Source organism: Xenopus laevis, chromosome 7L, assembly GCF_017654675.1.
Source record: "Xenopus laevis strain J_2021 chromosome 7L, Xenopus_laevis_v10.1, whole genome shotgun sequence".
Classification (NCBI taxonomy): domain Eukaryota; kingdom Metazoa; phylum Chordata; class Amphibia; order Anura; family Pipidae; genus Xenopus; species Xenopus laevis.
Window position 1 is genome coordinate 30,147,598 of NC_054383.1, and position 22,572 is coordinate 30,170,169.

At 39.4% G+C, this 22,572-nt stretch overlaps 1 protein-coding gene across 4 annotated transcripts in view; it reads right to left on the bottom strand.

The window, feature by feature from the left end:
• Window positions 1-22,572, bottom strand: part of LOC108696168 (cartilage acidic protein 1) — a 363,333-nt gene that overhangs the window by 134,013 nt on the left and 206,748 nt on the right. For all 4 annotated transcript variants that reach the window (XM_041568725.1, XM_041568726.1, XM_041568727.1 and 1 more), the window contains exon 5: window positions 2,462-2,618. In XM_041568725.1, coding sequence (XP_041424659.1) covers window positions 2,462-2,618 — 157 coding nt within the window. The remainder of the gene's footprint in view (window positions 1-2,461; window positions 2,619-22,572) is intronic.

Below are 22,572 nucleotides of genomic sequence, written 5' to 3' on the forward strand. Positions count from 1 at the left end.
ATATTTGTTTTCTAGAATACGGCATGCAACTGCAAGCTGTGTGTGTATAGACAACCAAGATAGCATGGGCTAACTTTATATCATGGCTGTGCAATCGGTAGTCTCCAACTGTTATTGGTCTCAGGCTTCTATATGCAAAGGATGACTGGAGTTGTAGATTAATTACCCCCCTGGAGAGTTGCATGTTCAATTAAAAATAATGGGACCTTAACACAGGGTATTTTGCCCTTGGGTTCCTCCATCACCAAGGATAAACCTGTCTTCAATGTCAAACCCTTGTAAAGAGAATATTGATCACATTTACAACATATTGTGTTCTTCAATTGACGCAAAGTCTTTAAAACAAGCATTCAATTATTCCAAACTAAGGGAACAGCTTCACTGAAGATTCCACTTTTACAGCAGTACTAAAGGTTTACGGGGACTAAAAGCATTTGCGCAGTTTGATATATACTACAGAGTTGTCATTTTCAGGGACTCGAAGTTCTGAAGATGAACTGAGCTACAAAGCCCTCATCGTCCAGATCAATCACAGCAGCTCCGGGAAGATTTAAATGCATCATTTATATCCTACTCAACTTTCATCAAAAAGCCTCGCAGAATCTATTACGCGAAAGTTATTTAAGGAAATTGTATTTTTGTGACTGGCTTGCAGAAAAGATTAGGAACTATACATAGAGAAGAGCGGAATGATTCAGCAAGTTGCAAAATACGGTAATGTACTGTGAATTCCTTTCAAAATGCTTCAAAGGTCCCAAAGAATATACATATATGGTCTTAAAGGAGAAGGAAAGTCCTGTTATCCTTAGGGGTGGCAAAAGTTAGGCACCCCCAAGTGATTGGATTTACTTACCTGGCACTCCGGGCCGGTGCTCCTCTCAGAAGAAAACTGTAGGATTCTTCCAGCGAGCACCACAAAGCTATAGTCTAAGAGAAAAATAGGCCTCCTCTTTACTATATAATGTTACTGGTGCTTAGCAGCAAATGGTGAAGAAATCAGTCTTGGTACTATTTAAATTACACTTCCAGCAACTGACTCTTTCCCTTTCCCCCTTGTTTCCACACTTCGTTCCTATTTTTCTCCCTATTTCTGTAAAGTTCCCTGACCCAGGTCGACACATTTCTCTCATTTAGATCCAACGTTTAGGTAGAAAACTGTAATAAAAGGAGAAGGAAAGTCCTGTGAAATTGGGGTGCCAAAAGTAAGGTACCCCCAAGTGATCACATTTACTTACCTGACACCTGGGTCGGTACTCCTATCAAGGGAAAACTGCACCATGGAGAGATCCTCTTCCAGGTTCTTCTTTTTGCTTGAGGCTGCGCACGTGTAGTAGATTGAAAAGATGAACTTTAACTAAGAAGTCAGCTATTTCATTCTACTGCGCATGCGTCTGCCCCAGGAAATTTGAAGAAAGAAGAAGCAGAAGACGATCGCTCCGTGGTGCTGGCTGGAATAACCCCGGGCCGGGGCAGTTTTCTCCAGGTTTCAGGTAAGTTAATGCAATCACTTGGAGTGCCTAACTTTTGGCACCCCAAGTAAAAAGGACTTTCCTTCTCCTTTAGTTACAGTTTCCTCCCTAAACGTTGGATCTAAATGAGAGAAATGTGTCCACTTTTACAGAGATAGGGAGAAAAATATGAACAAAGTGAGTTTGGAAGGAAGGGGAAAGGGAAAGAGTCAGTTGCTGGAAGAGTAATTTAGTAAAAAAATAACAAGACTGATTTCTTCACCATTTGCTGGTAAACACCAGTAACATTCAGTAAAGAGGAGGCATATTTTTGACATTCCTTATTTTAAAGCAAAAGGTTTGGCCTGTCCACAAAACAACTTTAAAAACATCCCTCCACATACATTTTATTAGTGACCCCAAACAGGAAGAGGAAGAGGAAGAGCTTATTGGCTCAAAACATGTCGTGCACTGTATGAATAAAATGAATCACTGAACTACTACCTTGGTTCTCCGGAGTCCTATGTTATAATTGACCCCAAACACTCAGGCAAAGAAATGCCAAAATATACAAAAAATAAAAAAAATGTTTGCCAGTTTTATTGACAATCAATGTAGGACTGCATTAAACAAGAAAAATAGCCTTGTCCAATATGGAGGATTATATGTGGTTCCCAAAATATCAGTTTGATATGCCTGTTCTAAACAAACCACAAACAACAATAAGCCAAAAAGAACACAATCTGTATTATATTCATTTATCAATGAATCCTGCAAAAATATATATATATATATATATATATATATATATATATATATATATATATATATATATATATATATATACTGTATTTATATATACATATATATATATATATATTTTATTTTTTATTTATTTTTTTTTTTACTTATGAGTATATACACATTGTGCTCAGTTTTGTTTGGACTTTAGGGACTACATAAATAATAATTACCAACAGAGAAATCATCACAAAAGTGGAATCTTTCCTTACCTGTGTACTTGTTTAAACCAAGTTCTGCTGCTACATTGGACAAGACAATGATCCCTCTAGACAAATTGCTTGCAGTTTCATCCAGCTCGATTACGGCATGTGGTCCCACATTACCATTTGCATAGTTTGCAACGTAGAAAGAGTACCTTCCAGAGCCCTGGAAATGATAGCAGGGATATTGTAAATAAAATGAGTCAAGGCCTGAGGGTATCGTAAAACCTGAGTAGACGCAAGAGCATTGGCGATAAAGCAGTGAATTGGAGATTGCAACACTTCACTTACCCACACAATTTCTTCTTTACTTTCCTATAGGGAGTTAAGTTAACCACTTTTCCTGAACTCCATATGTAGAAGCCTTACAAATCTACTATATTAGATATATAATATAAAATAGTACTGTATATATACTGATAGGCACACCATAATAAATTGCTCAAGGAGCTGATTGTAATTGCATTAGGTGGACAGAAATTAATTAAAGAAAGAAAAACATCTTTAAAGGGGCAGATTTACTTCGGGTCGAATATTGAGGGTTAATTAACCCTCGATATTCGACCATTGAAGTTAAATCCTTTGACTTCGAATATCGAAGTCAAAGGATTTAGCGCAAATAGTTTGATCGAACGAAAAATCGTTCGAAGGAACGATTAAATCCTTCGAATCGTTCGATTCGAAGGATTTTAATCTATCGATCAAGCGATTTTTCTTCGACCAAAAAAAGGTAGCAAAGCCTATGGGGACCTTCGCCATAGGCTAACGTTGACTTTGGTAGGTTTTAGGTGGTGAACTAGGGGGTCGAAGTTTTTTTTTAAAGAGACAGTACTTAGACTATCGAATGGTTGAATAGTAGGATGATCTTTAGTTCGAATCGTTCGATTCGAAGACGTAGTCGAAAGTCGAAGTAGCCCATTCGATGGTCGAAGTAGCCGAAAAAAAATTCGAAATTCAACGTTTTTTTTATTCTATTCCTTCACTCAAGTAAATGGGCCCCTTAATGTATTAGGTCTATGTAGGAAACTATTTGCCTTTTTTTCTTTGCTAGTTTTATGTTTGTTCTGTGCACCTACTAAATAGCGGCATTGCTTAAGATTAGGTCTTAAAAAACGCATTTACTAAAAAAAGAAAAAAGAGAGAATCTGAATCAATGCCACAATGCCACGTGTATGCTGGACTGTCAGAAATTGCTATATAATAAAATCCTGCAACCTGTGGTACAGGCTCCGTTATCCAGAGAGCTCTGGATTATGAATTTAGACTCCAACAAATAATTAAAAATTTTAAAAATGATTTCCTCTGTAATAATAAAACAGTACCTTGTACAGGTATAGGATCCATTATCTGGAAGCCCATTATCCTAAAAGCTCTGAATTTACGGAAAGGCCATCTCCCGTGGGGTATATTTTTCAAAGAGTGAAGTTCAAGATCGCCACAGACTGCTAGAGTGAAACTCTGCCACTCTCCATTCATTTCTATGGGATTTTCAAAGGCGTGTTTATCAAAGGAGGAACTTTCACTGTCACCCATTGATAAATACCTTTTTAAAAATCCAATAGAATGGAGAGTGGTGGAATTTCACTCTAGAGGACTGTGGTGATCTCTAACTTCACTCTGATAAATATACCCCATGGACTCCATTTTATCCAAATTATCCAAAGTTTTAAAACGGATTTCCGTTTTTCTCTGTAATAATAAAACAGTACTTTGTACTTGATCCCAACTAAGATATAATTAATCCTTATTGGAAGCAAAACCCGCCTATTGGGTTTATTTAATGTTTAAATAATTTACTAGTAGAGTTAAGGTACAAACATCCAAATTACGGAAAGATCCATTATCCGGAAACCCCCAGGTCCTGAGCATTCTGGATAACAGGTCCCATACCTGTACTTGATCCCAACTAAGATGTAATTAATCCTTATTGGAGGCAAAACAATCCTATAGGCTTTATATGTTGCATTGTTTTTTTTGTAGAATGTATGGAGATATTAATTAAAGAAAGGCTGCTTAATGGAAAAGCCCAACATCTCAATCATTCGGGAATAACAGGTCCCAAATCTGTAAAAACAATTTCATCCCCCAACAAAAACGTATGTTTGTCTGAGTCTATATATCCAGAAAAAGCAGTTTAAATGTAATGTTCCTGTCGCTAGATTCAGTCTGGCATCTCAATAATCCAGGTACAGATTCTGAACTGTTGATCCTGCTGGAAACTGTATGGACTCCATCTGAACTCCCCGATCCCCATTACAAGTACTGGAAGGTCGGTGGCCCGGAAACCCCAGTCCGACCCTGCAAATATTACTATTATTATTCAGCAAAGGAGCCGTACAATAAAACTGTAGTAGCCTCTAGGATGATCAAGGGGTTGTACAATTAGTACAGTTTATTGACTTAATAATAAATGAACCTTGGGGACCTTTCATTCTGGGACGTTGCAGTAATATACATAATACGTTTTTTTTTTAATCTGAGTTCTTTCTCCACCCACACAAAATTGCTTTTGATTTGTCTGGACCCTGTCTGCAAACTAAATTGCTGTTAATGATTGTAATTAGACGCTGATAATGAATTAAGCCACATCTATTGGTGACTTTTGTTCCTGTATCCAAAGCTGAGATGTGCAGCTTCAGTAAAATCTTAATGTATCTAATACAAGCACAACATACTCGTACAGGTATGGAATTAGTTATCCGGAAACCTGTCATCCAGGAAGCTCTAAACTACGGAAAAGCCGTCTCCCATAGAGTCCATTTTATCCAAATAAGCCAAATTTTTAAAAATGATTTCCATTTTCTCTGTAATAATAAAACAGTACCTTGTACTTGATCCCAACTAAAAAAATAATCCTTGGTTTAAATGAGCAGACTTAGGGAGTTATTTACTAAACCTTGAATTTTCTGATCAAGGTTTATTTGGAAAGAAAGGGGGAAGGGAAAAAATCCTTGAATTTTTCGCTAAAATCTGAAAACTCGCCATCTCAAACCTGCTGAATAGGGATGGGCGAATTTTTTCGCCTTGTTTCGCCGTGGAAATGACGCCCATAGACTTGTATGGCAGCGTGCGTCAAAAAAAAATATGTGCGTCAAAATAATTTTTGGCAAAACGAATTCGCCCATCCCTACTGCTCAAGTGATACAGAAGTCAATGGCAGTTGTACCTCTTATAATTTGAAAATATAGTGATCTGTAACCCGAAAAAAAATTGATTTTAAAATATTCAATAAAATCAAGAGAAAACTCAAATCGTTTGAAATTTTTCAGACGATTTGAGTTTTCTCTTGATTTTATTGAATATTTTCCCGACAAAACTTTTCGAGTTCATTTTATTGATAAATAAGATAAAATCGTGGGTGGGAGTTTAGACGAAATTGGTTTAATAAAAATATGAGATAAATTTGAGTTTTAGTAAATAACCCCCATAATGTATGGTGATTACGGAAAGATCCCTTATCTGGAAAATCCCAGGTCCCAAGCATTCTGTATAACAAATCCTATACCTGTATATGTTGGCATCTACCTAGAAATATCTAAAACAGTTAATGCACCAATGTATGGCCTGAACATATTTATCTGTACAGAAAGTCTGAATACATAAAACCCGGCTGTGCCATCTGAGATTTTAATGATTATATAGATTTTTAAGGACCTGTTTTCCAGAACGCTTGGGACATGGGGTTTTCCGGATAATGCATCTTTCCATAAAGTCTACTAGAAAATCATGTAAACATTAAGGGGCAGATTTATCAAGGGTCGAAGTGAAAATTCAAAGTAAAAAAAAAAAAATAGAATTTCTAGCTATTTTTGTGTACTTCGACTATCGATTAGGCCAAAATTCGATTAGAATTTGAAAAAAATTAGACTACTCGAATATCGAAATTTATCATGTACTGTCTCTTTAAAACTTCGACCATTCGCCATCTAAAACCTTCCAAATTGCTGTTTTAGCCTATGGGGGACCTCCTAGAAGCTATTTGGAGTCGATTAGATCGAATGCGCTAAAACTAGGGATGCACCAAATCCAGGATTTGGTTCAGGATTCGGCCTTTTTGAGCAGGATTTGGATTTGGCAGAATCCTTCTGCCCGGCCGAACCAAATCCAAATCCTAATTTGCATTTTGTCTTAAAACAAGGAAATAAAAAATGTTTTCCTCTTCCCACCCCTAATTTGCATATGCAAATTAGGATTCGGTATTCGGGCGAATCTTTTGCGATGGATTCAGGGGGTCGGCTGAATCCAAAATAGTGGATTCGGTGCATCCCTAGCTAAAACTTCGAATCAAACGATTCTAATACAGCCTATTCACTCGTAGTTAAAAGCTTTTATTTTTAAAATAAATTTCGATTGGTCTTTTTTTATTCCAAGTTGGAAGTTATGGGAGTTCAAAAAAACTCCCATTACTTCGAAATTCGACCCTTGATAAATCTGCCCCTAAATGAATCCAAGAAGCTGGTTTTGCTTATTAAAAATTTGGATTACTTGGATAAAATGGAATCTACGGGAGACAGGCTTTCTGTATAACGGGTTTCTGGATAACAGATCCCACCCTGTATACAACTGCTTGTTAGTCGAAATCTATGGCAAGCATATATCAAGTATATACAGTATTTGTCCTAGTACGTATGCATGTGTGTTTGTGTGTGGACAAAATCCGAGCCCTGCCCTTCAACATATTTTTCAATTAGTATTTCCAAAATAAATAGGAGGAGAAAAATATTGTTGTCTGTATACTAATTACAACATTAAAGCAAGCAATCCGCACTTAATTTTGTGCGAGCATAATAACTGATTGGACGGTTGAGTGAAACACTGGATTAAAAATATGCAAGTAATGAAGTAAATCACTGCAAATTAGCTATATAACTGGAGTCTTGTGAAGAAAGGAAATTAATGAAACACATTTGTTAAGGTTATTCCACAAAATTGTTAATTATTTATACAACTCTCTTAGTCGGGGCACAATTCAAGCTGATTTTAATGGAAGCATCCTGTACTTCCATTGTAATGAAGTCTAGGTCAGCATCGTTTCAAATACCAGGCCTTTCTTTTGCTCATCCTCACATTAAGCCTAAATGGAGTTTAGTAAACAGAAGAAAGCGAAACATTTTTGATTTATGATACCATCGTTATCTAGTTGACTTATGCTTTCTGTTGCTTATATGAGAACTTGTTTTGAAGGCCATAAAATACATTTACTGTATTGTATTTGTAAGTATTGGATAGATTTTCCGGGACTGCTGGGACAATAGAAATAATTGAATTAGCGAGGAAGGTATGAGCAGGGCATAAGTGTTTTTATAGCATTGTGAGACGCAGGTGCAGGAAGCAACAGGAAATCTCTTTTAGCTGTAAAATTTGTGTGAACGACTAAATAAGCCATGTAGTGTCATCCACCAACTGGCAAAGCTCTGGAAATTAGTGATGGGCGAATTTATTCACCAGCCGCAAATTCGCAGCAAAATTACACGTTTGCCGCTGGTGAATAAAGCAGTGAAAATGTGTGAGAATTACATTTTTTTTAAGCCGGCGACAATTCCAACGCCTGAGACAATTAAACGCATGCCCATTGACTTTAATGTGCATCGGCACATTTGACGCCGGCTTCAAAACTCACTAATTTTTCACCATTTTGCGGGAAATACAGGAATTTTTCGGCGAAGCGAAACAGAACAATTAAATGCATGCCCATTGACTTTAATGTGTGTCAAATTGTCGCTGCCACCGATTTGAATGCCCATAGATTGGCACCGGCGTCAAAACTCACGTATCGCAAATTTTTCACAATTTCGCATAATTAGGAAATTTTTCAGCGAAGGACACATTCGCCCATCACTGCTGGAAATCAGTTATATTTGGTAAAACACATGCAGACACAAACCCAAAGGTATTGTGGGTACTTTGATTTCTGTAAAGCGGTTGGCACAGGATGTCGTGCTAAAGGGAGCCCTATAGAAGTACTGGTATAGGATCCATTATCCGGAAACCTGTTTTCCAGAAAGTTCCTAATAACATGACTCCAGACTCCATTTTATCCAAATAATCCAAATTTTTAAAAAGGACTTCCTTTTTCTCAGTAATAATAAAACAGTAACTTGTTACTATGACTTACAGTAGACCTTACATTAGTAAAGTATGAGCACTCCAGGTGTAAGGAAAGAACTTTAATTGCACTTTTGGTGAAGTGCTTTCTTTTAAAGTAATTTTACCTTACTTGGTTATTACTTAGTAAGAAATGTCTTCCTGGAAGTGACAGGCACATTTCATCTGGATCATTTGCCTAATTTTTGAAGTGTTTCATTAACAGTGTATCACAGACTGGCAGGGTGCAAACTGCAGTACATCCTGTAACTACAACACTGTGCCATTTACCTGCACAATATACTCTACAAAAATCTCACAAGCCACAATTTTAATTCTAAATGAAAATGACGAGGGAGGGGGGTTTTGCAATAAAACCGTTTAAGCGATGTAAAATACTGTGCAAAATATGGTGTGCATTTTGTTTTTGTTCCATCCCAAAGCACAGCCCTTAAGCAGTAAAGATCTGGCTCCCCTTTGACGGCTGAGCCGTATCTACAGTAGTCGAAGTTCCGAAGAGCCAAAGTTGAAGTCTCAAAGCCGCAAAAAGATCCGAAGTCACGGAAGGAGCCGAACCTGAAGTCCCGAAGCCACGAAAAGACCCAAAGTCATGAAGAGAGCCAAATTGGAGTCCTGAAGCCGCAAAAGGACCCAAAGTCACCAAAGGAGCTGAACTTGAAGTCCTGAAGCCGTGAAAAGACCCGATGTCACAAAAGGAGCCGAACCTGAAGTCCCGAAGCCACAAAAAGACCCGAAGTCATGAAGCGAGCCGAAAATTGCAGTCCTGAAGCCTCAAAAGGACCCAAAGTCACTAAAGGACCCAAATTTGAAGTCTTGAAGCCACAAGGTCAGTTCTACTGAACACCAATGTGTGTGTTTTTATTTTATTAAACCCCTAGCCACAAATGTATTGTTTTAATACTCTATAGGCCCCTGCCACCAATGTTTATTTTTAAAAAAATATTCTCTGGGGCCCTAATATTTCTTTTTAACTTGTAAGGGTGAGCCCTGGCGCCATAAAAAACTTTTATGGGGGGCCCTGAATACCAATGATTTTTGAAAAAACTTTTATGGGGGGGCCCTGGCTCCACAGTTCTTTTTTAACTTATAAGTGGGCCCTGACCATCAATGGCTTTTTATAACTTGTTGGGGGGGGGGAGTTTTCAGTGCTGATGTCTGTGTGGTCTTTTAATTGCTGTGTGGGCACGATCTGGGGTGAAATTTTGTTGTACAGGGCCCTGTGATTTCTAATGGCGGCCCTGGGCATCAATGGCTTTCAATCTGCACCCTATTCTTTCAATACAATGGCTCTGCACCAATGAATGCATGGGAACCCTTGAGCTGCCGCCTTGTTTGGAGGTGGCCGTAGCTCCAGTGTTTCCAGCGTCAATAGGATCAATTACTCTTTATTTGGAACAGGAGGCAGGAGGGACCAAGTGGAACTGAGCCGAAGTATATAGAAGTGCAATGAGCACATTTTCAGATCTTGTTAGTCAGTACCTGGTCTAAGGTAAGGAGGGAATTTCTGTTATAATAGCTGATCTGATTTTATGGTTAAGTGCACTTCATCTCTTAGGTTTAAATGATGAATTTGTACATTTTCATTTTCCTGCCCAGTAAGGAAGTAATCTCTGACTTGACGACCTTTATTATGAAATGAAGCTTTTAACCACTAGATGTCACTATTTAAAATCATATAAGGTGCAAATGCAGCTGTCGTAATTCAGCTTGAAAAGTATTTGTTAAAATGTAATTCGTGTTTGTATTTTAGCAAAGTCATAAAACAACAAAAGGCTTATTATTCTCCAAGGAAATGTGTATTCCGTTGTTTATAGGGTTAGCAACAGTATAGTGCCCATGGAACCTGGGACTGTTCTATAAAGAATGATGCTGACCCATCTCTACTTCTATTATTTTAGTACTACAGGTATAGAATCTATTATCTGGAATGTTTGGAACCTGGGGTTCCCGGATAAGGGATTGTTCTGCATTTTTAAACACTATATAAGTCTGCTAAAAATCATTTCAACATCAAATAAACCCAATAGGATTGTTTTGCTATCAATAGGGATTCATGCAACTTTGTTACCATCAAGTACAAGGTGATGCTTCATTATTACAGAGAAAAAGGAATTCATTTAATAATTTGGGAGATGGCCTTGTTATAATTTGGAGCTTTTTGGGCAACGGGTTTCTAGATAAGATATATCAAACGTGTACTGATTGTGTCCTTTATTGCACCTTGCCAACTGAATGTCCCCTAGGTGACTAATAAAAAGTAGCACAGGGGCAGACTTAAAAGAACAGTTCAGTGTGAAAATAAAAACTGTGTAAAATATAGTTAGTTAGCCAAAAATGTAATGTATAAAGGCTGGAGTGAACAGATGTCTAATAAAACAGCCAGAATCCAACTTCCTGCTTTTCAGCTCTATAACTCTGAGTTAGTCAGCGAATTGAAGGGGGGCCACATGGTACATTTCTGTTCAGTGAGTTTGTAATTGATCCTCAGCATTCAGCTCAGATTCAAAAGCAACAGATATGACCCATGTGGCCCCCCTCAAGTCTCTGATTGGTTACTGCCTGGTAACCAGGGTAACCAGTCAGTGTAAACCAAGAGAGCTGAAAAGCAGGAAGTAGTGTAATGACTGACATGTTATACATCAAATCACTCCAGCCTTTATACATTACATTTATGGCTAACTAACTATATTAGAAACACTTTTTATTTTGCCTAGTTGTTATTTTTACACTGAACAATTCCTTTAAAGGGATTCTGTCATTTGTATGGTTTACTTTTTATTTGTAAACTACACTATTTACATTACAAATAATTCACTCACCATTTACAATTTTATTCTTGAACCAACAAATTAATTTTTTTAACAGTAATATTGGTGTGGAGGCAGCCATCTCAGTGCATTGTGCCTGATTCTGAGCTTTGAGAAGGAGCCAGCACTTCAGGATGGAACTGCTTTGAGACAATTATTGTTTCTTCCCTTCCTATTGTATTATACCCGACCCTAAAGGTGGCCATACATGGAGAGATCCGCTCGTTTGGCGATGTCGCCAAATGAGCGGATCTCTCCCCGATATGCCCACCTTGGGCAATATCGGACTGATCCGATCGTGGGCCCTAGAGCCCAACGATCGGATCCTAACAATGGGTAACGGGCACTCGGATCGCGGGACCGCATCGACGAACAGATGCGGACGCGATGCGACGGGATTTTTAGTCCCATCCGATCGACATCTGCCCGACTTTCGGCCAGATATCAATTGGGGAAGCCCAATACAAGGGCCAATAAGCTGCCGACTCGATCTGTCTGCAGCTTTTTATCGGCCCGTCTATGGCCACCATAAATCATGTTTGCATTGCTAAAAGACATGAGAATAGCACCCAAGTAGAAAAAACAGGGGTTTTCCTGCATTGGTTGCTATTCTTATGTCTACCACTAGGTGGGAGCACTTTTAGCAATGCAAACAAATCCTTCAGCAGAGGTGTCAGGTAGTTGCTATCTGGTTAGCTGCCCATTGTTCTGTTGATAGGCTGCTAATAGGCTGCTGGGGGGGAAGGGAGGGGTGAAATCATTCCAACTTGCAGTGTAGCAGTAAAGAATGACTAGAGTTTATCAGGGCACAAATGACATGACTGGGGGCTCATGGGAAACTGACAATATGTCTAGCCCCATGCCAAATTTTAAAATTAAATATTAAAAAAAACTGTTTGAGCTTTTGAAAAATGAATTTCAATGCATAATTCTGCTGGAGCAGCACTATTAAAGGACCAGTAACACCAACTTTTTTTTAAAAAAAAATACTTATTTCCCCCCACAATAGCTATAATTATAAGGCTAGGCAAAGGGGAAGTATTATCAGATCGTAAGGAGGAAATTGAACTGCTGAGAAGCCTTCTGGTTTCCCCAGTATGGTCTGCCTCTTAAGGTGGCCATACACAGAGAGATCCATTCGTTTGGTGATGTTGCCAAACAAGCAGATCTCTCCCCGATATGCCCACCTTGAGGTGGGCGATAGACTGATTTAGATCATGGGCTCTAGGGCCAAATGATCGAATCATAATGTAGGAGTACGGGCGGTCAGATCGCAGGACCGCATTAACAGATTTTTAACGCTGCCCGATTGACATCTGTTCGACTTTCGGCCAGATATTGATCGGGAAACCTGTTGGAGGGCTCCATACACGAGCCAATAAGCTGCCGACTCAGTGGCCCTGTGTATGGCCACCCTTAGAGACACAAGAATGAAACTGAAAGCCAGATATAGTCTTAGTACTACACCGAGATTTACAAACACTTTGAGAACTCGAGAAACAAATTTCAACTATCACCTTAGTTACCCAAATCAATGTATGTAGGCAATAAAAATTACTTTAACTCTACGACATACAGTGTTATAAAGTATTTTACATCGCTTTACCTCAATATTGCACTTTTCTTCATATGCTTCCAATAAGGATTAATTATATCTCAGCTGGGATCAAGTACAAGCTACTGTTTTACTATTACAGAGAAAAAGGATTTGTAAACATTTGGATTATTTGGATAAAATATAGTCTATGGGAGACGGCCTTTCCATAATTTGGAGCTTTATTTAAAACAGGTATCTGGATAATGGATCCCATACCTGTATATTATAAATAATTCCAAATCTTTGCACAAGAATATTACTCATTATATAACAGACATGCAAGAAATAACCTGGAAATAACCTGTTAAATATAACCTATTAGCAGTCAGTCAGTGATGTTAAGAGTGTAACTGTTATGGCCTTGGCTAGATGTAGATCAGAGAGGAGCACTCAAAAAGCTAATTAAACTGTAATTCTACCTTGGTCACAAGTTTTGGGCCCCAAAGTGCACAATTTCAAGTAACATTTGGCACTTTGGGGCTTAAAACATTTCCTCTCCTACCCAGAATGTACATTGCTAGTGAAATACCAGCCAAGGCCTGTATTACATAGTAATGTATTTGCTGGTAAATATGTAATTACCTGCGATTCTGCCCCCAGCCCACCCCCAATTCCTACTTCTAAATTGGCCCTTTCTTGTCCCTCTCTCCCCCACCCAACTCACCATATTTCCACTGGATTGGGCTCAATCTGTCCTGGACCACCCATTTGAATCACTGCCCTGCCCCTTCTGCATATTTACCCCACCTTTTGTTTGTCACAGCTTCGCCCCTCACAGCCCCTGGGCTCCACAAACAAACCATCCAGTATCTTTTTGTAAGAAAGGTGGCAAATCTAGCTGAAGGTTCCTGAACTGTTAGAACCATAGAATATAAAGAATAAATTCCTTATTCATGCCGTGAGAGAACTGCTTGTTCTCTCTCAGGGTATTCTATATCTATGCTGACTTCAGAACACTCACAAACAGTGTAATAATAATAAAGTGCAGAGAAAATGGGTGCAAATTGTATTTTTTTTTTTTGCCCTGTTCCCTACATTTTTCTGAAATTTCAGTTCTCTGAGCTCTAAAATGGAACCCATTCCACATGAATACAGCATTGCTGAATGCAAGAGGAGGCATGTTGCCATAAATCATCCCGTCCCCTAAATTTCCGGCGTAATTAAGATGTCCCAGTTGGGGAACACTAAAAGCCTAGGCTACAACAGAGCCATAGCAGATGGTAAGGACAGGGTTGATTTGGGCCCTCCAGTGCTGCCATCTGAATTTAGTTTACGGGCAGCTCTCACTTTTGTGACTCTTACCCCCATATGTAATATAAGGTACTAAGTTTGCCCAGGTGCAGTAACCCATGACAACGAATAAGATTCTTTTATTTAAACAGGTGACAAGTAAATGCTACCTGCTGATTGGTTGCTATGGGTTACTGCCCCTGGGCAAACTTAGTGCCTTTTATTACATAACCCCATTAGTGATCTAACCCTTAGTGCTCTTACACTTGCATCCAGGGTCATATTAAATGACAGGTTCAGACTGGCGTGGGAGAGGCCCACCGGGCCTTCTACTCAAGGGTCCCCACACCCTCTCTGGGGCCCCTGCCGCCTGTTGGCTCACCCACCACCAGTCCCTCTTACTTGCATGCACCTATTTACTTTTGCTGCCACAAGGGCAGGGAGCAATGGTGGAAGGCCTGGTTCAGTGGGGCCTAGGGTTGCCACCCGACCGGTATTTTACCGGCATAGCCGGTAAAACACCTGCCAAGGTCGGGGCCGGTATTACAAATTTACCGGCAATGTAGCTGCCGGTAAATTTGTAATACCCCTAAAAAAAGGCCCTTGGCCTGCCCCCAATCCAATGAAAACTTATCTTTTCGCTGCCTTCTGCCCATCGCGTGCCGTGGCTCCACCCCCTTTGACATCACAGCCGCCCCTTTTGTTCCAGCCCACACCAGTGGCCCATCGCATGCAGTGGCTCCACCCCCTTTGACATCACAGCCCGTCCCTTTTGTTCCCGCATCCACCACTGGGCGGTGAAAATTTTGTAAAAAGGACGGTATGTGTTGCCTTTGTCTTGTACAATATCGACATGCCTATCTATTCTCAATCTGTACATTTTAACTCTTGCTGTTTCACAATAAACTTGCAAGTTATAAAAAAAAGTTTTTGTAAAAAGGTGGCAACCCTAGTGGGGCTCCATGTGGGCTATGGTTTTGTTTCTAAAATCCTAATGTCTCAATTGTACCCTAACATTAGTTTGTAAACTCTCACGTGTAGAGCCCTATAATCCTATTGCACTGTACTTTGTAAACCCTTGTTTGGTATTCACCATTGATTCCCCATTTGTTATACCTAAGGTAAAGCACTGCATAACGTGGCCCTATATAAATAAATGATGATGATGGTGGTGTCCCGCCAACCCCTGCCCAACCCTGGTAAATGACCTGTTATTGTATACATGCAACTCTGAATACTGTAGTTTTATTAGAAAAGTACAAAGTAAACTGAATTTACAAAGCATTCCAAATAACAAAATTGCATATTGCCTATAAATACAGCTTTAGAAATCATTGTAACATGACAAGATGAGTGCCCAGCTTGACACTGTCTGCTGCAATGCATTACAGGGACACTGAGTAAATCCTACCATTAAAGCTATTCTTACACAAGCACAGGAAAGTAAGTGCTCAATTTACAATTACATACCAGCCAGGCAGAGCTGCACCACAAGAGGCAGGAGCATTTCATTTAGTGCACCATCAGCTTGTACTGTACGGCAGTAAAACGAAATTAAAAAGCTCCAAACTTAACTTGCTAAAATGCCTCTATCAATTGTTTACGCACCGGCTTGACTTAGTGGGCCAAAGGAAAGTACAGCAATAAAGAAGCCTTCCAAGCATAGTGAAATCTATATATGCAGCCCTTGTAATTCTAACTAAATGAGGAACACCTATCTCCACAGTCATACTGTCTTCTGTAAAGCTTAATGAACACGCTCAGGCATAATGTTCCAGGGCCTCGATGTACAATTTTATATCCGCCGAATTATTTCTGCTAATCTCTTTGCTGGTTTTAATATCCTCAGCGGCGGCCGTGGTTCCCGTGCAAAAGAATTCTGAAAGGTGTGCGTGCAACTGGATCGGGATTGTTGCAGAAAAGAATCCCCACGTCTATGTGGACATTAGGTTGATTTGTGGCTCAAGGTCTCCAGAGGGATCGCCGCAAAAAAGGACTATTAAAACATTTTAAATGATTCAGAGGACTGGGATGTAGCATCAGTCAATTTAAAAAGCTACTCCTGTTAAGTGTGATAAAGTGAAGAAGCAATGCAGTAAAGCCACCCAGCCATTTAATGCTCTCTTAACCATTTACAACCTTTGTCTCCTAGCCGAGCTCTTTGGTTTCTAACACTCCAACGTGGTGCACAGCTGTGCGCAATAAGGCTAATGCGACATGACTTTTTTTCCTGATAGTTAAAGGTGTAGTTAACATTACAACTAACTTCCATAATCATGTACTTGTCTTATTCACTGTAATTGGTCTTTATTTTATATTTATTGTGGATTAATAAATGCTTTGTGCTTTGATAATTGATAGCGATGAGTCTAAAGCAACTGGACTTGCCGAGTAAACTGGAACACGTTGCACCACTCACCCCAATAGCTCCAGTTCCACTGATTGGTAGGAAATGCCTCCGAATTTAAAACCCTTAATGTTACAATCACCATAATGCAATCACAGTGGTTTCATGGAAATGATCAAGCCAGTATGTGTCTAGCATTACAATATATTGGGCTTCCAGCTGCTGATTTGTGTCCCTTGCCCCTTATAGATGTCCATGTATCATCCATATTACATAGTACAGGTATGGGAGTCTTTATACGGAAACCCATTATCCATTATATCAATCAAATAATCCACATTTTTTAAAAATCATTTTTAAATGATTGAGCGTTTTGGATAACAGGTCCCATACCTGTATTATGGTATTATAATATAATAATGAAACCAAAAGCCAATATTAAATTAGAAATGTCTCTATTCAATAAATCACAATAGTAGTAGTAATTATAATAATAAAAAAAGGTACAGGTATAGGATCCATTATTCAGAAACCCGCCATCCAGAAAGCTCCATTCTAAATAGAAATCCATATTTACCCCTTATAGATGTCCATTTATCCTGGAGCTCATCAATATTACATAGTACAGGTATGGGAGTCTTTATACTGAAACCCATTATCCATAAAGCTCCAAATTACGGAAAGGGCGTTTCACATAGACTCCATTTAATCAAATAATCCACATTTTTTTTTAAATGATTTCCCTTTTCTAATTAAAAATAAAACAGTGCTTTGTACTTGATCCCAACTAAGATATAATTAATCCTTATTGGAAGCTTTTTTGGATAAAAGGACCCATACCTGTATTATAGTATTATAAAATAATAATGATACCAAAAGCAAAAAGCGCAAAAAAAAAAAAAAAGCCAATATTAAATTAGAAATGTCTCTTTTCAATAAATCATAATAGTAGTAGTAATAATAATAATAAAAAAGGTACAGGTATAGGATCAGTTATTCGGAAACCCGCCATCCAGAAAGCTCCATTCTAAATGAAAATCCAAATCTTTAAAAACTATTTCCTTTTTCTCTGTAATAATAAAACAGTGCCTTGTACTTGATCCCAACTACGATATAATTAATCTTTATTGAAGGCAAAACAATCCTATAGGGTTAAAGTAATGCTAAAAGATTTTTAGTAGACTTAAAGTATGGAGATCCAAATTACGGAAAGACCCTTTACCTGGAAAACCACAGGTCCCCAGTATTCTAGATAACAGGTCTGATACCTATATAGGATGTATTATCCTGAAACCAGTTATCACTGGAAGGCCATCTCCCATAGACTCCCATATAATTAATATAAAAAAGTATTGTACTTGATCGTAACTTAGATATCATTAATCCTCATTGGAGGCAAAACAATCCTATTGGGTGTTATATAATGATAAAATGATTTTTAAATAGAATACAGTATGGTGATCCAAATTACGGAATGCCCCCCTAATCCTTATTATTATTATAGGTCTCATACCAGTAATAAAAATAAAGAATTTCAGCAAAGAAAAATTCACCTTGGAGACATCAGCATTTGATAGAGACATCAGGCTGGTCTCAAAATAAACCTTTAGACAAAATTCAGCCATGATGAGCTTAGTGAATCAATAAAGTCAATAGAATGTGACCCCTTAGAAATTTGCCATGTGATCTGCTCAATCGAAGAAGAAAAAAAAAACATCATGAAGCTAAAACTGACCCATCTGGCACATCCCTCCATCAAGGATCCCTCACATCATTGCATGACTCTCCAGTCACCCTCCAGCCCATCAAGATCAGCACATACGTATGCTCTTTGTTGCCATCTGCCAAGTGTCAGTTGGAGGAAGAATGAAACCTGTACTAAACCTGAAGAAAAATTCACCTTCAAGACATCAGCATTGGATAGAAATACCAGGCTCAAAAGAAACCTAGAATTCAGCCATGATGATCTAAGCAAATAAATTCAATAGAATGTGAGGTTTGGACCAAAGTGCTATATATATATATATATATATATATATATATATATATATATATATATATATATATATATATATATATATATATATATTATCCATTTATGGCCACTCTCACATTGGTTCTTATGTTTACGGTAGCAAAAATGTTGTAGTCTAGTAGAATATCCTCATATTAAACACTGACTGAAATAAAGATCAGCTAGTTAATGCAGTTTCTTTTTAGTAGTCCTCATCATATCAGCTTAGTTCTTGCCTCCCAAAATCTGTTAATTTTCTTTAGAATATTTGAATGTTTGGGTACCGCCTCTCTAACCTACAGTTAAAGGAGAAGGAAAGTCATTTTTATTTGGCGGTGCCAAAAGTCAGGCACCCCCAAGTGATCGCATTTACTTACATGAAACCCCGGGCTAATGCTCCTATAAGGATAAAACTGCACCAGCCCAAGGATATTCTTTCAGCGAGCACCATGGAGCATTACTCTTCCTGCTTCTTTCTTCAAATTTCCCAGGGCAGAGGCATGCACAGTAGAATGAAAAAGCCAGCTTTTTCTGTAAAATTCGGCTATTCGCTCTACTGCGCATGTGCAGGCGTGAAAAGAAAGAAGAAGCCGGAAAAGGATCGCTCCATGGTGCATGCTGAATTAACCCCAGTGCAGTTTTCTCCTTATAGGAGCACCTGCCTGGGGTATCAGGTAAGTAAATACAATCACTTGGGGGTGCCTAACTTTTGGCACCCCCAAGTGTAAAAGGACTTTCCTTTTCCTTTAATAATACTTGACCCCTTAGAAATTTGCCATGTGGTCTGCTCCATCGAAAAATAGTGTCCTGAGCTAACACTGACCCTGACATCCCTGCATCACATCATTGCATGAAGATTGACTCTCCAGTCGCCCTCCATCCCTTTGTCTATATCAGCACATACAATATGTGTGCTTTGTCGCCATCTGCAACTGTCAATTGGTGGTAGAATGAAGCCTGTACTAAACCTGCCACAACATCCGGAACAGCTGACAAAAACACCTTAAACACAAAAATGATTTTGCCTTCCTATTGACTCCAATGCATTTCAGTGAAATTTCGAATTTTCGCCAATTTTTTGGTGAAGCAAAACAGGCCAGTTTAGTAGACACTACTAGTAGTGACGTCACTAGTTGACAGTACTATACAATCTAAGTTCATTATTACTTTTGTATGTGGGTATGCATTACATGTACTTCTTTGGAGTGATGGCTCATTGGAATTTGCACTGCCCGCGGTAAACCTGCAGGCGGCAAAACTTCCCTAGTGTACATTACAGTGTGGGAAATGCCCTCAACTGTCGCTTCAGCGATCGCAGCCAAAGTAAGTATAAAGTGCATGCAAGGTGGGGAAGGGACTGGTAGTGGGTGAGCTGGTGGGCAGCAGGGGCCCCAGAGGAGTGTGAGGGGCCCTGGTGTAGCATCTCCAGTGGGCCTTGCACAACCAGTCCAATCCTAGTGTCACTTCTTGTTTTCCAAGTAACCCAAGCTGGCTTGCATGGAAACTTCGGGCTTCTTCTCTCTACGTATGTTATCCCACTGGCTATTTATATTACTGCTGGAAGGAAGGAAACTAGGAACATTCTGTCATAGGACCTAGTGCAGATTTAACAAAGGGCGACAAAATGTCTTGTGTGCCATTGCCCTTAAATTTAAGATTCAAGCTGCTACATTTTTCCAGTGACCCTAAATCCTTTGATATCTGTCCTTACCCTATCTGAGAATCAGCTCAATTACCTCTGAGATTAAACATTCCAATGTTTCCAGCCCTAAACCGAAGTGCAGAGAGAACCAGTTTTTAGATCCCCTTTAATGTTAACATGTCCTTAAATTAAGTCAGTTGGATTCAAAGCCTAGTTATCTTGTACAGGAATATAGGTAACAATGTAGGATTTGACAAGCTAAAAAATTCTACAGATTTCGGTGGTTTATCACAAGGGACCCAGTTTGCAAGAAAATAACTGAAATATGTTTAACAGCATTTAAAAAAAGAAACACCTTGGAAAACTTGACAAAAAAAAAAATCAATCTCAATGCAATAACTTGTGAAATAGTATCTCAATAAATAAACTTTCTCCTCTGCTCTACTTGCCAATATATATTAATGAACCAGGTGCTGCCTGCTTAAAATCATTTATGGGTATAGGGAGAAACAAGCACGACGAGTCAAGGGAGAAGTCTACTTTGCTTTCATTTCACCGACAGGAACATGGGTTGGTAGCCATAAGCAAGGCCTCAGTTTTGTTGTTCTCGTAAAATTTTATTTTCTAGCAAGAATTACAATGGCAAGTTTGGCACATTAAACTGTGATTTTGAAGGTTTCCCTCAAAATAAAAGTGAAAGGGCATCTTGAAAGGATGAATTAAGAAATAAAGCATGTTTTCCAGTTACTGCCCTGCCCTTACTTCCTATTCCCCAGTACGTATTTCTATCTCATTCTAGAGGCCAATAACCCTAACATAATGTTGGCAAGGTAACCATAGGTTTTTCATGTCCAAAGCTAATCAACTACACCACTCGTTATGGCTGATTTTGTCTTAGGGCCCTCTAGACTGTGTCTTGCAGGCTGGCAAATGGTAGGGGCTCTGGTACTGGGTATGCAAATGATGCCTGCCTGTTTCCTTGTTCTATTATCCACAGCACAGTCTGGCTCCCAGTGGTGTAACTATCTAGCTGGGCCCAGGTGCAGGATTCAGCCCCTGCCCCCCCCCCCCGGAATTGTGCTCCAGTGCACTCCCTGGTGTACATGCCAAAAACTCCCCCTGCCTTGCCGCCCCATGATAAATGTTACCATGGCTCTAGTGGGCCCCACATTGGTGTTAGCCCAGGTGTGTTCAAATCCCCGGTATTTACGGCACTGGTGGCTCCCAAGCATTCCAAGGGAACATTGAGCCCAATCCAATTCATAACACACTGTGGCCTACTGTGGACCCAAACATTACATAATACTGTGGCCCCCAAGCATTTTATAACATACTAAGTCCCACGCATTACATGACAGACATGATCAAAGCCTGAGAGTGGGACCTGAGAGTGGGGAGATAGTGGAGGACTCGGGCAACAAGAGATAGGGTAGATTCCCTTAGGCCAGCAGGCAAGGAGCCTCGGTGGAAGATAAACTTGTGTTTCTTTGGGAGATTTCAGGAGATTGGGGGTGTACAAGTTAAAAGGTTCAGTGAGAAATGGGAGGGAATGTCACCCAAAGTTCCAAAACCCTCACCTAGTAATGGCAGGTCAAAGCATCTGTGAATCTCTGTGTTCATTTTGCTTTCTCTTGTTCCAATTCGTTTTCTTCTGTTTTTTTAGACTGTGTTTGTACTGTACAAAAGTCTGAATTTATTGTAATTATGTGAATATTCTTATCCAGGGTCAAACTTGATCAGTGGGGCCAATGAGGGCCAGGGCCAGTGGGTTTTTTCCCGGTGTCCCAGCGGCCCAGTCTGACTCAGTGCAAAGCCTACTTCCGAACCTCTTCCCTGGTCCCCATGCCTGCTAGAAGGTAGGCATGGGGTGCTAGAGGGGGTAGTGACTGGGGCCCAGTGGGGGGGCATGGGGGACCCGAGGCAGCAGTCCCCCAGTCCGATGCTGTTCTTATCAATAAAAACAATTCCTACCCCAAGCCCTGATTTGGCCCAGTAGTTTCAGATGGTCTAAGGACGACCCTAGTCATAGTTTTGGATTAGATGAGCACTAGAATAAACATAGAAAAATTCTGCATTAATTAGTATTATTGAATCTATTTCACTTGAGCTCATCACTCTGAGAGCATTGGTTCAGTTTTGTGAGCTCTAAATCTAGTGTTCCGATTTCTAGTTTATTTTAAGCACACAACTAACATCCTCCAGAGTATCTGTGCACATCACTTATATTCACAAAAGGATCTCCTTACTAGAAAAAATCCGTACAAACCATACAATATCATTTCAGAACATTCTGAAGGTCCGGAATCAAGAAATCAAGATTCCATGATGTGTTTCAGTATCTCCGGAGAGTGGAGCGGCTATGTGCTGCGGCATAATTT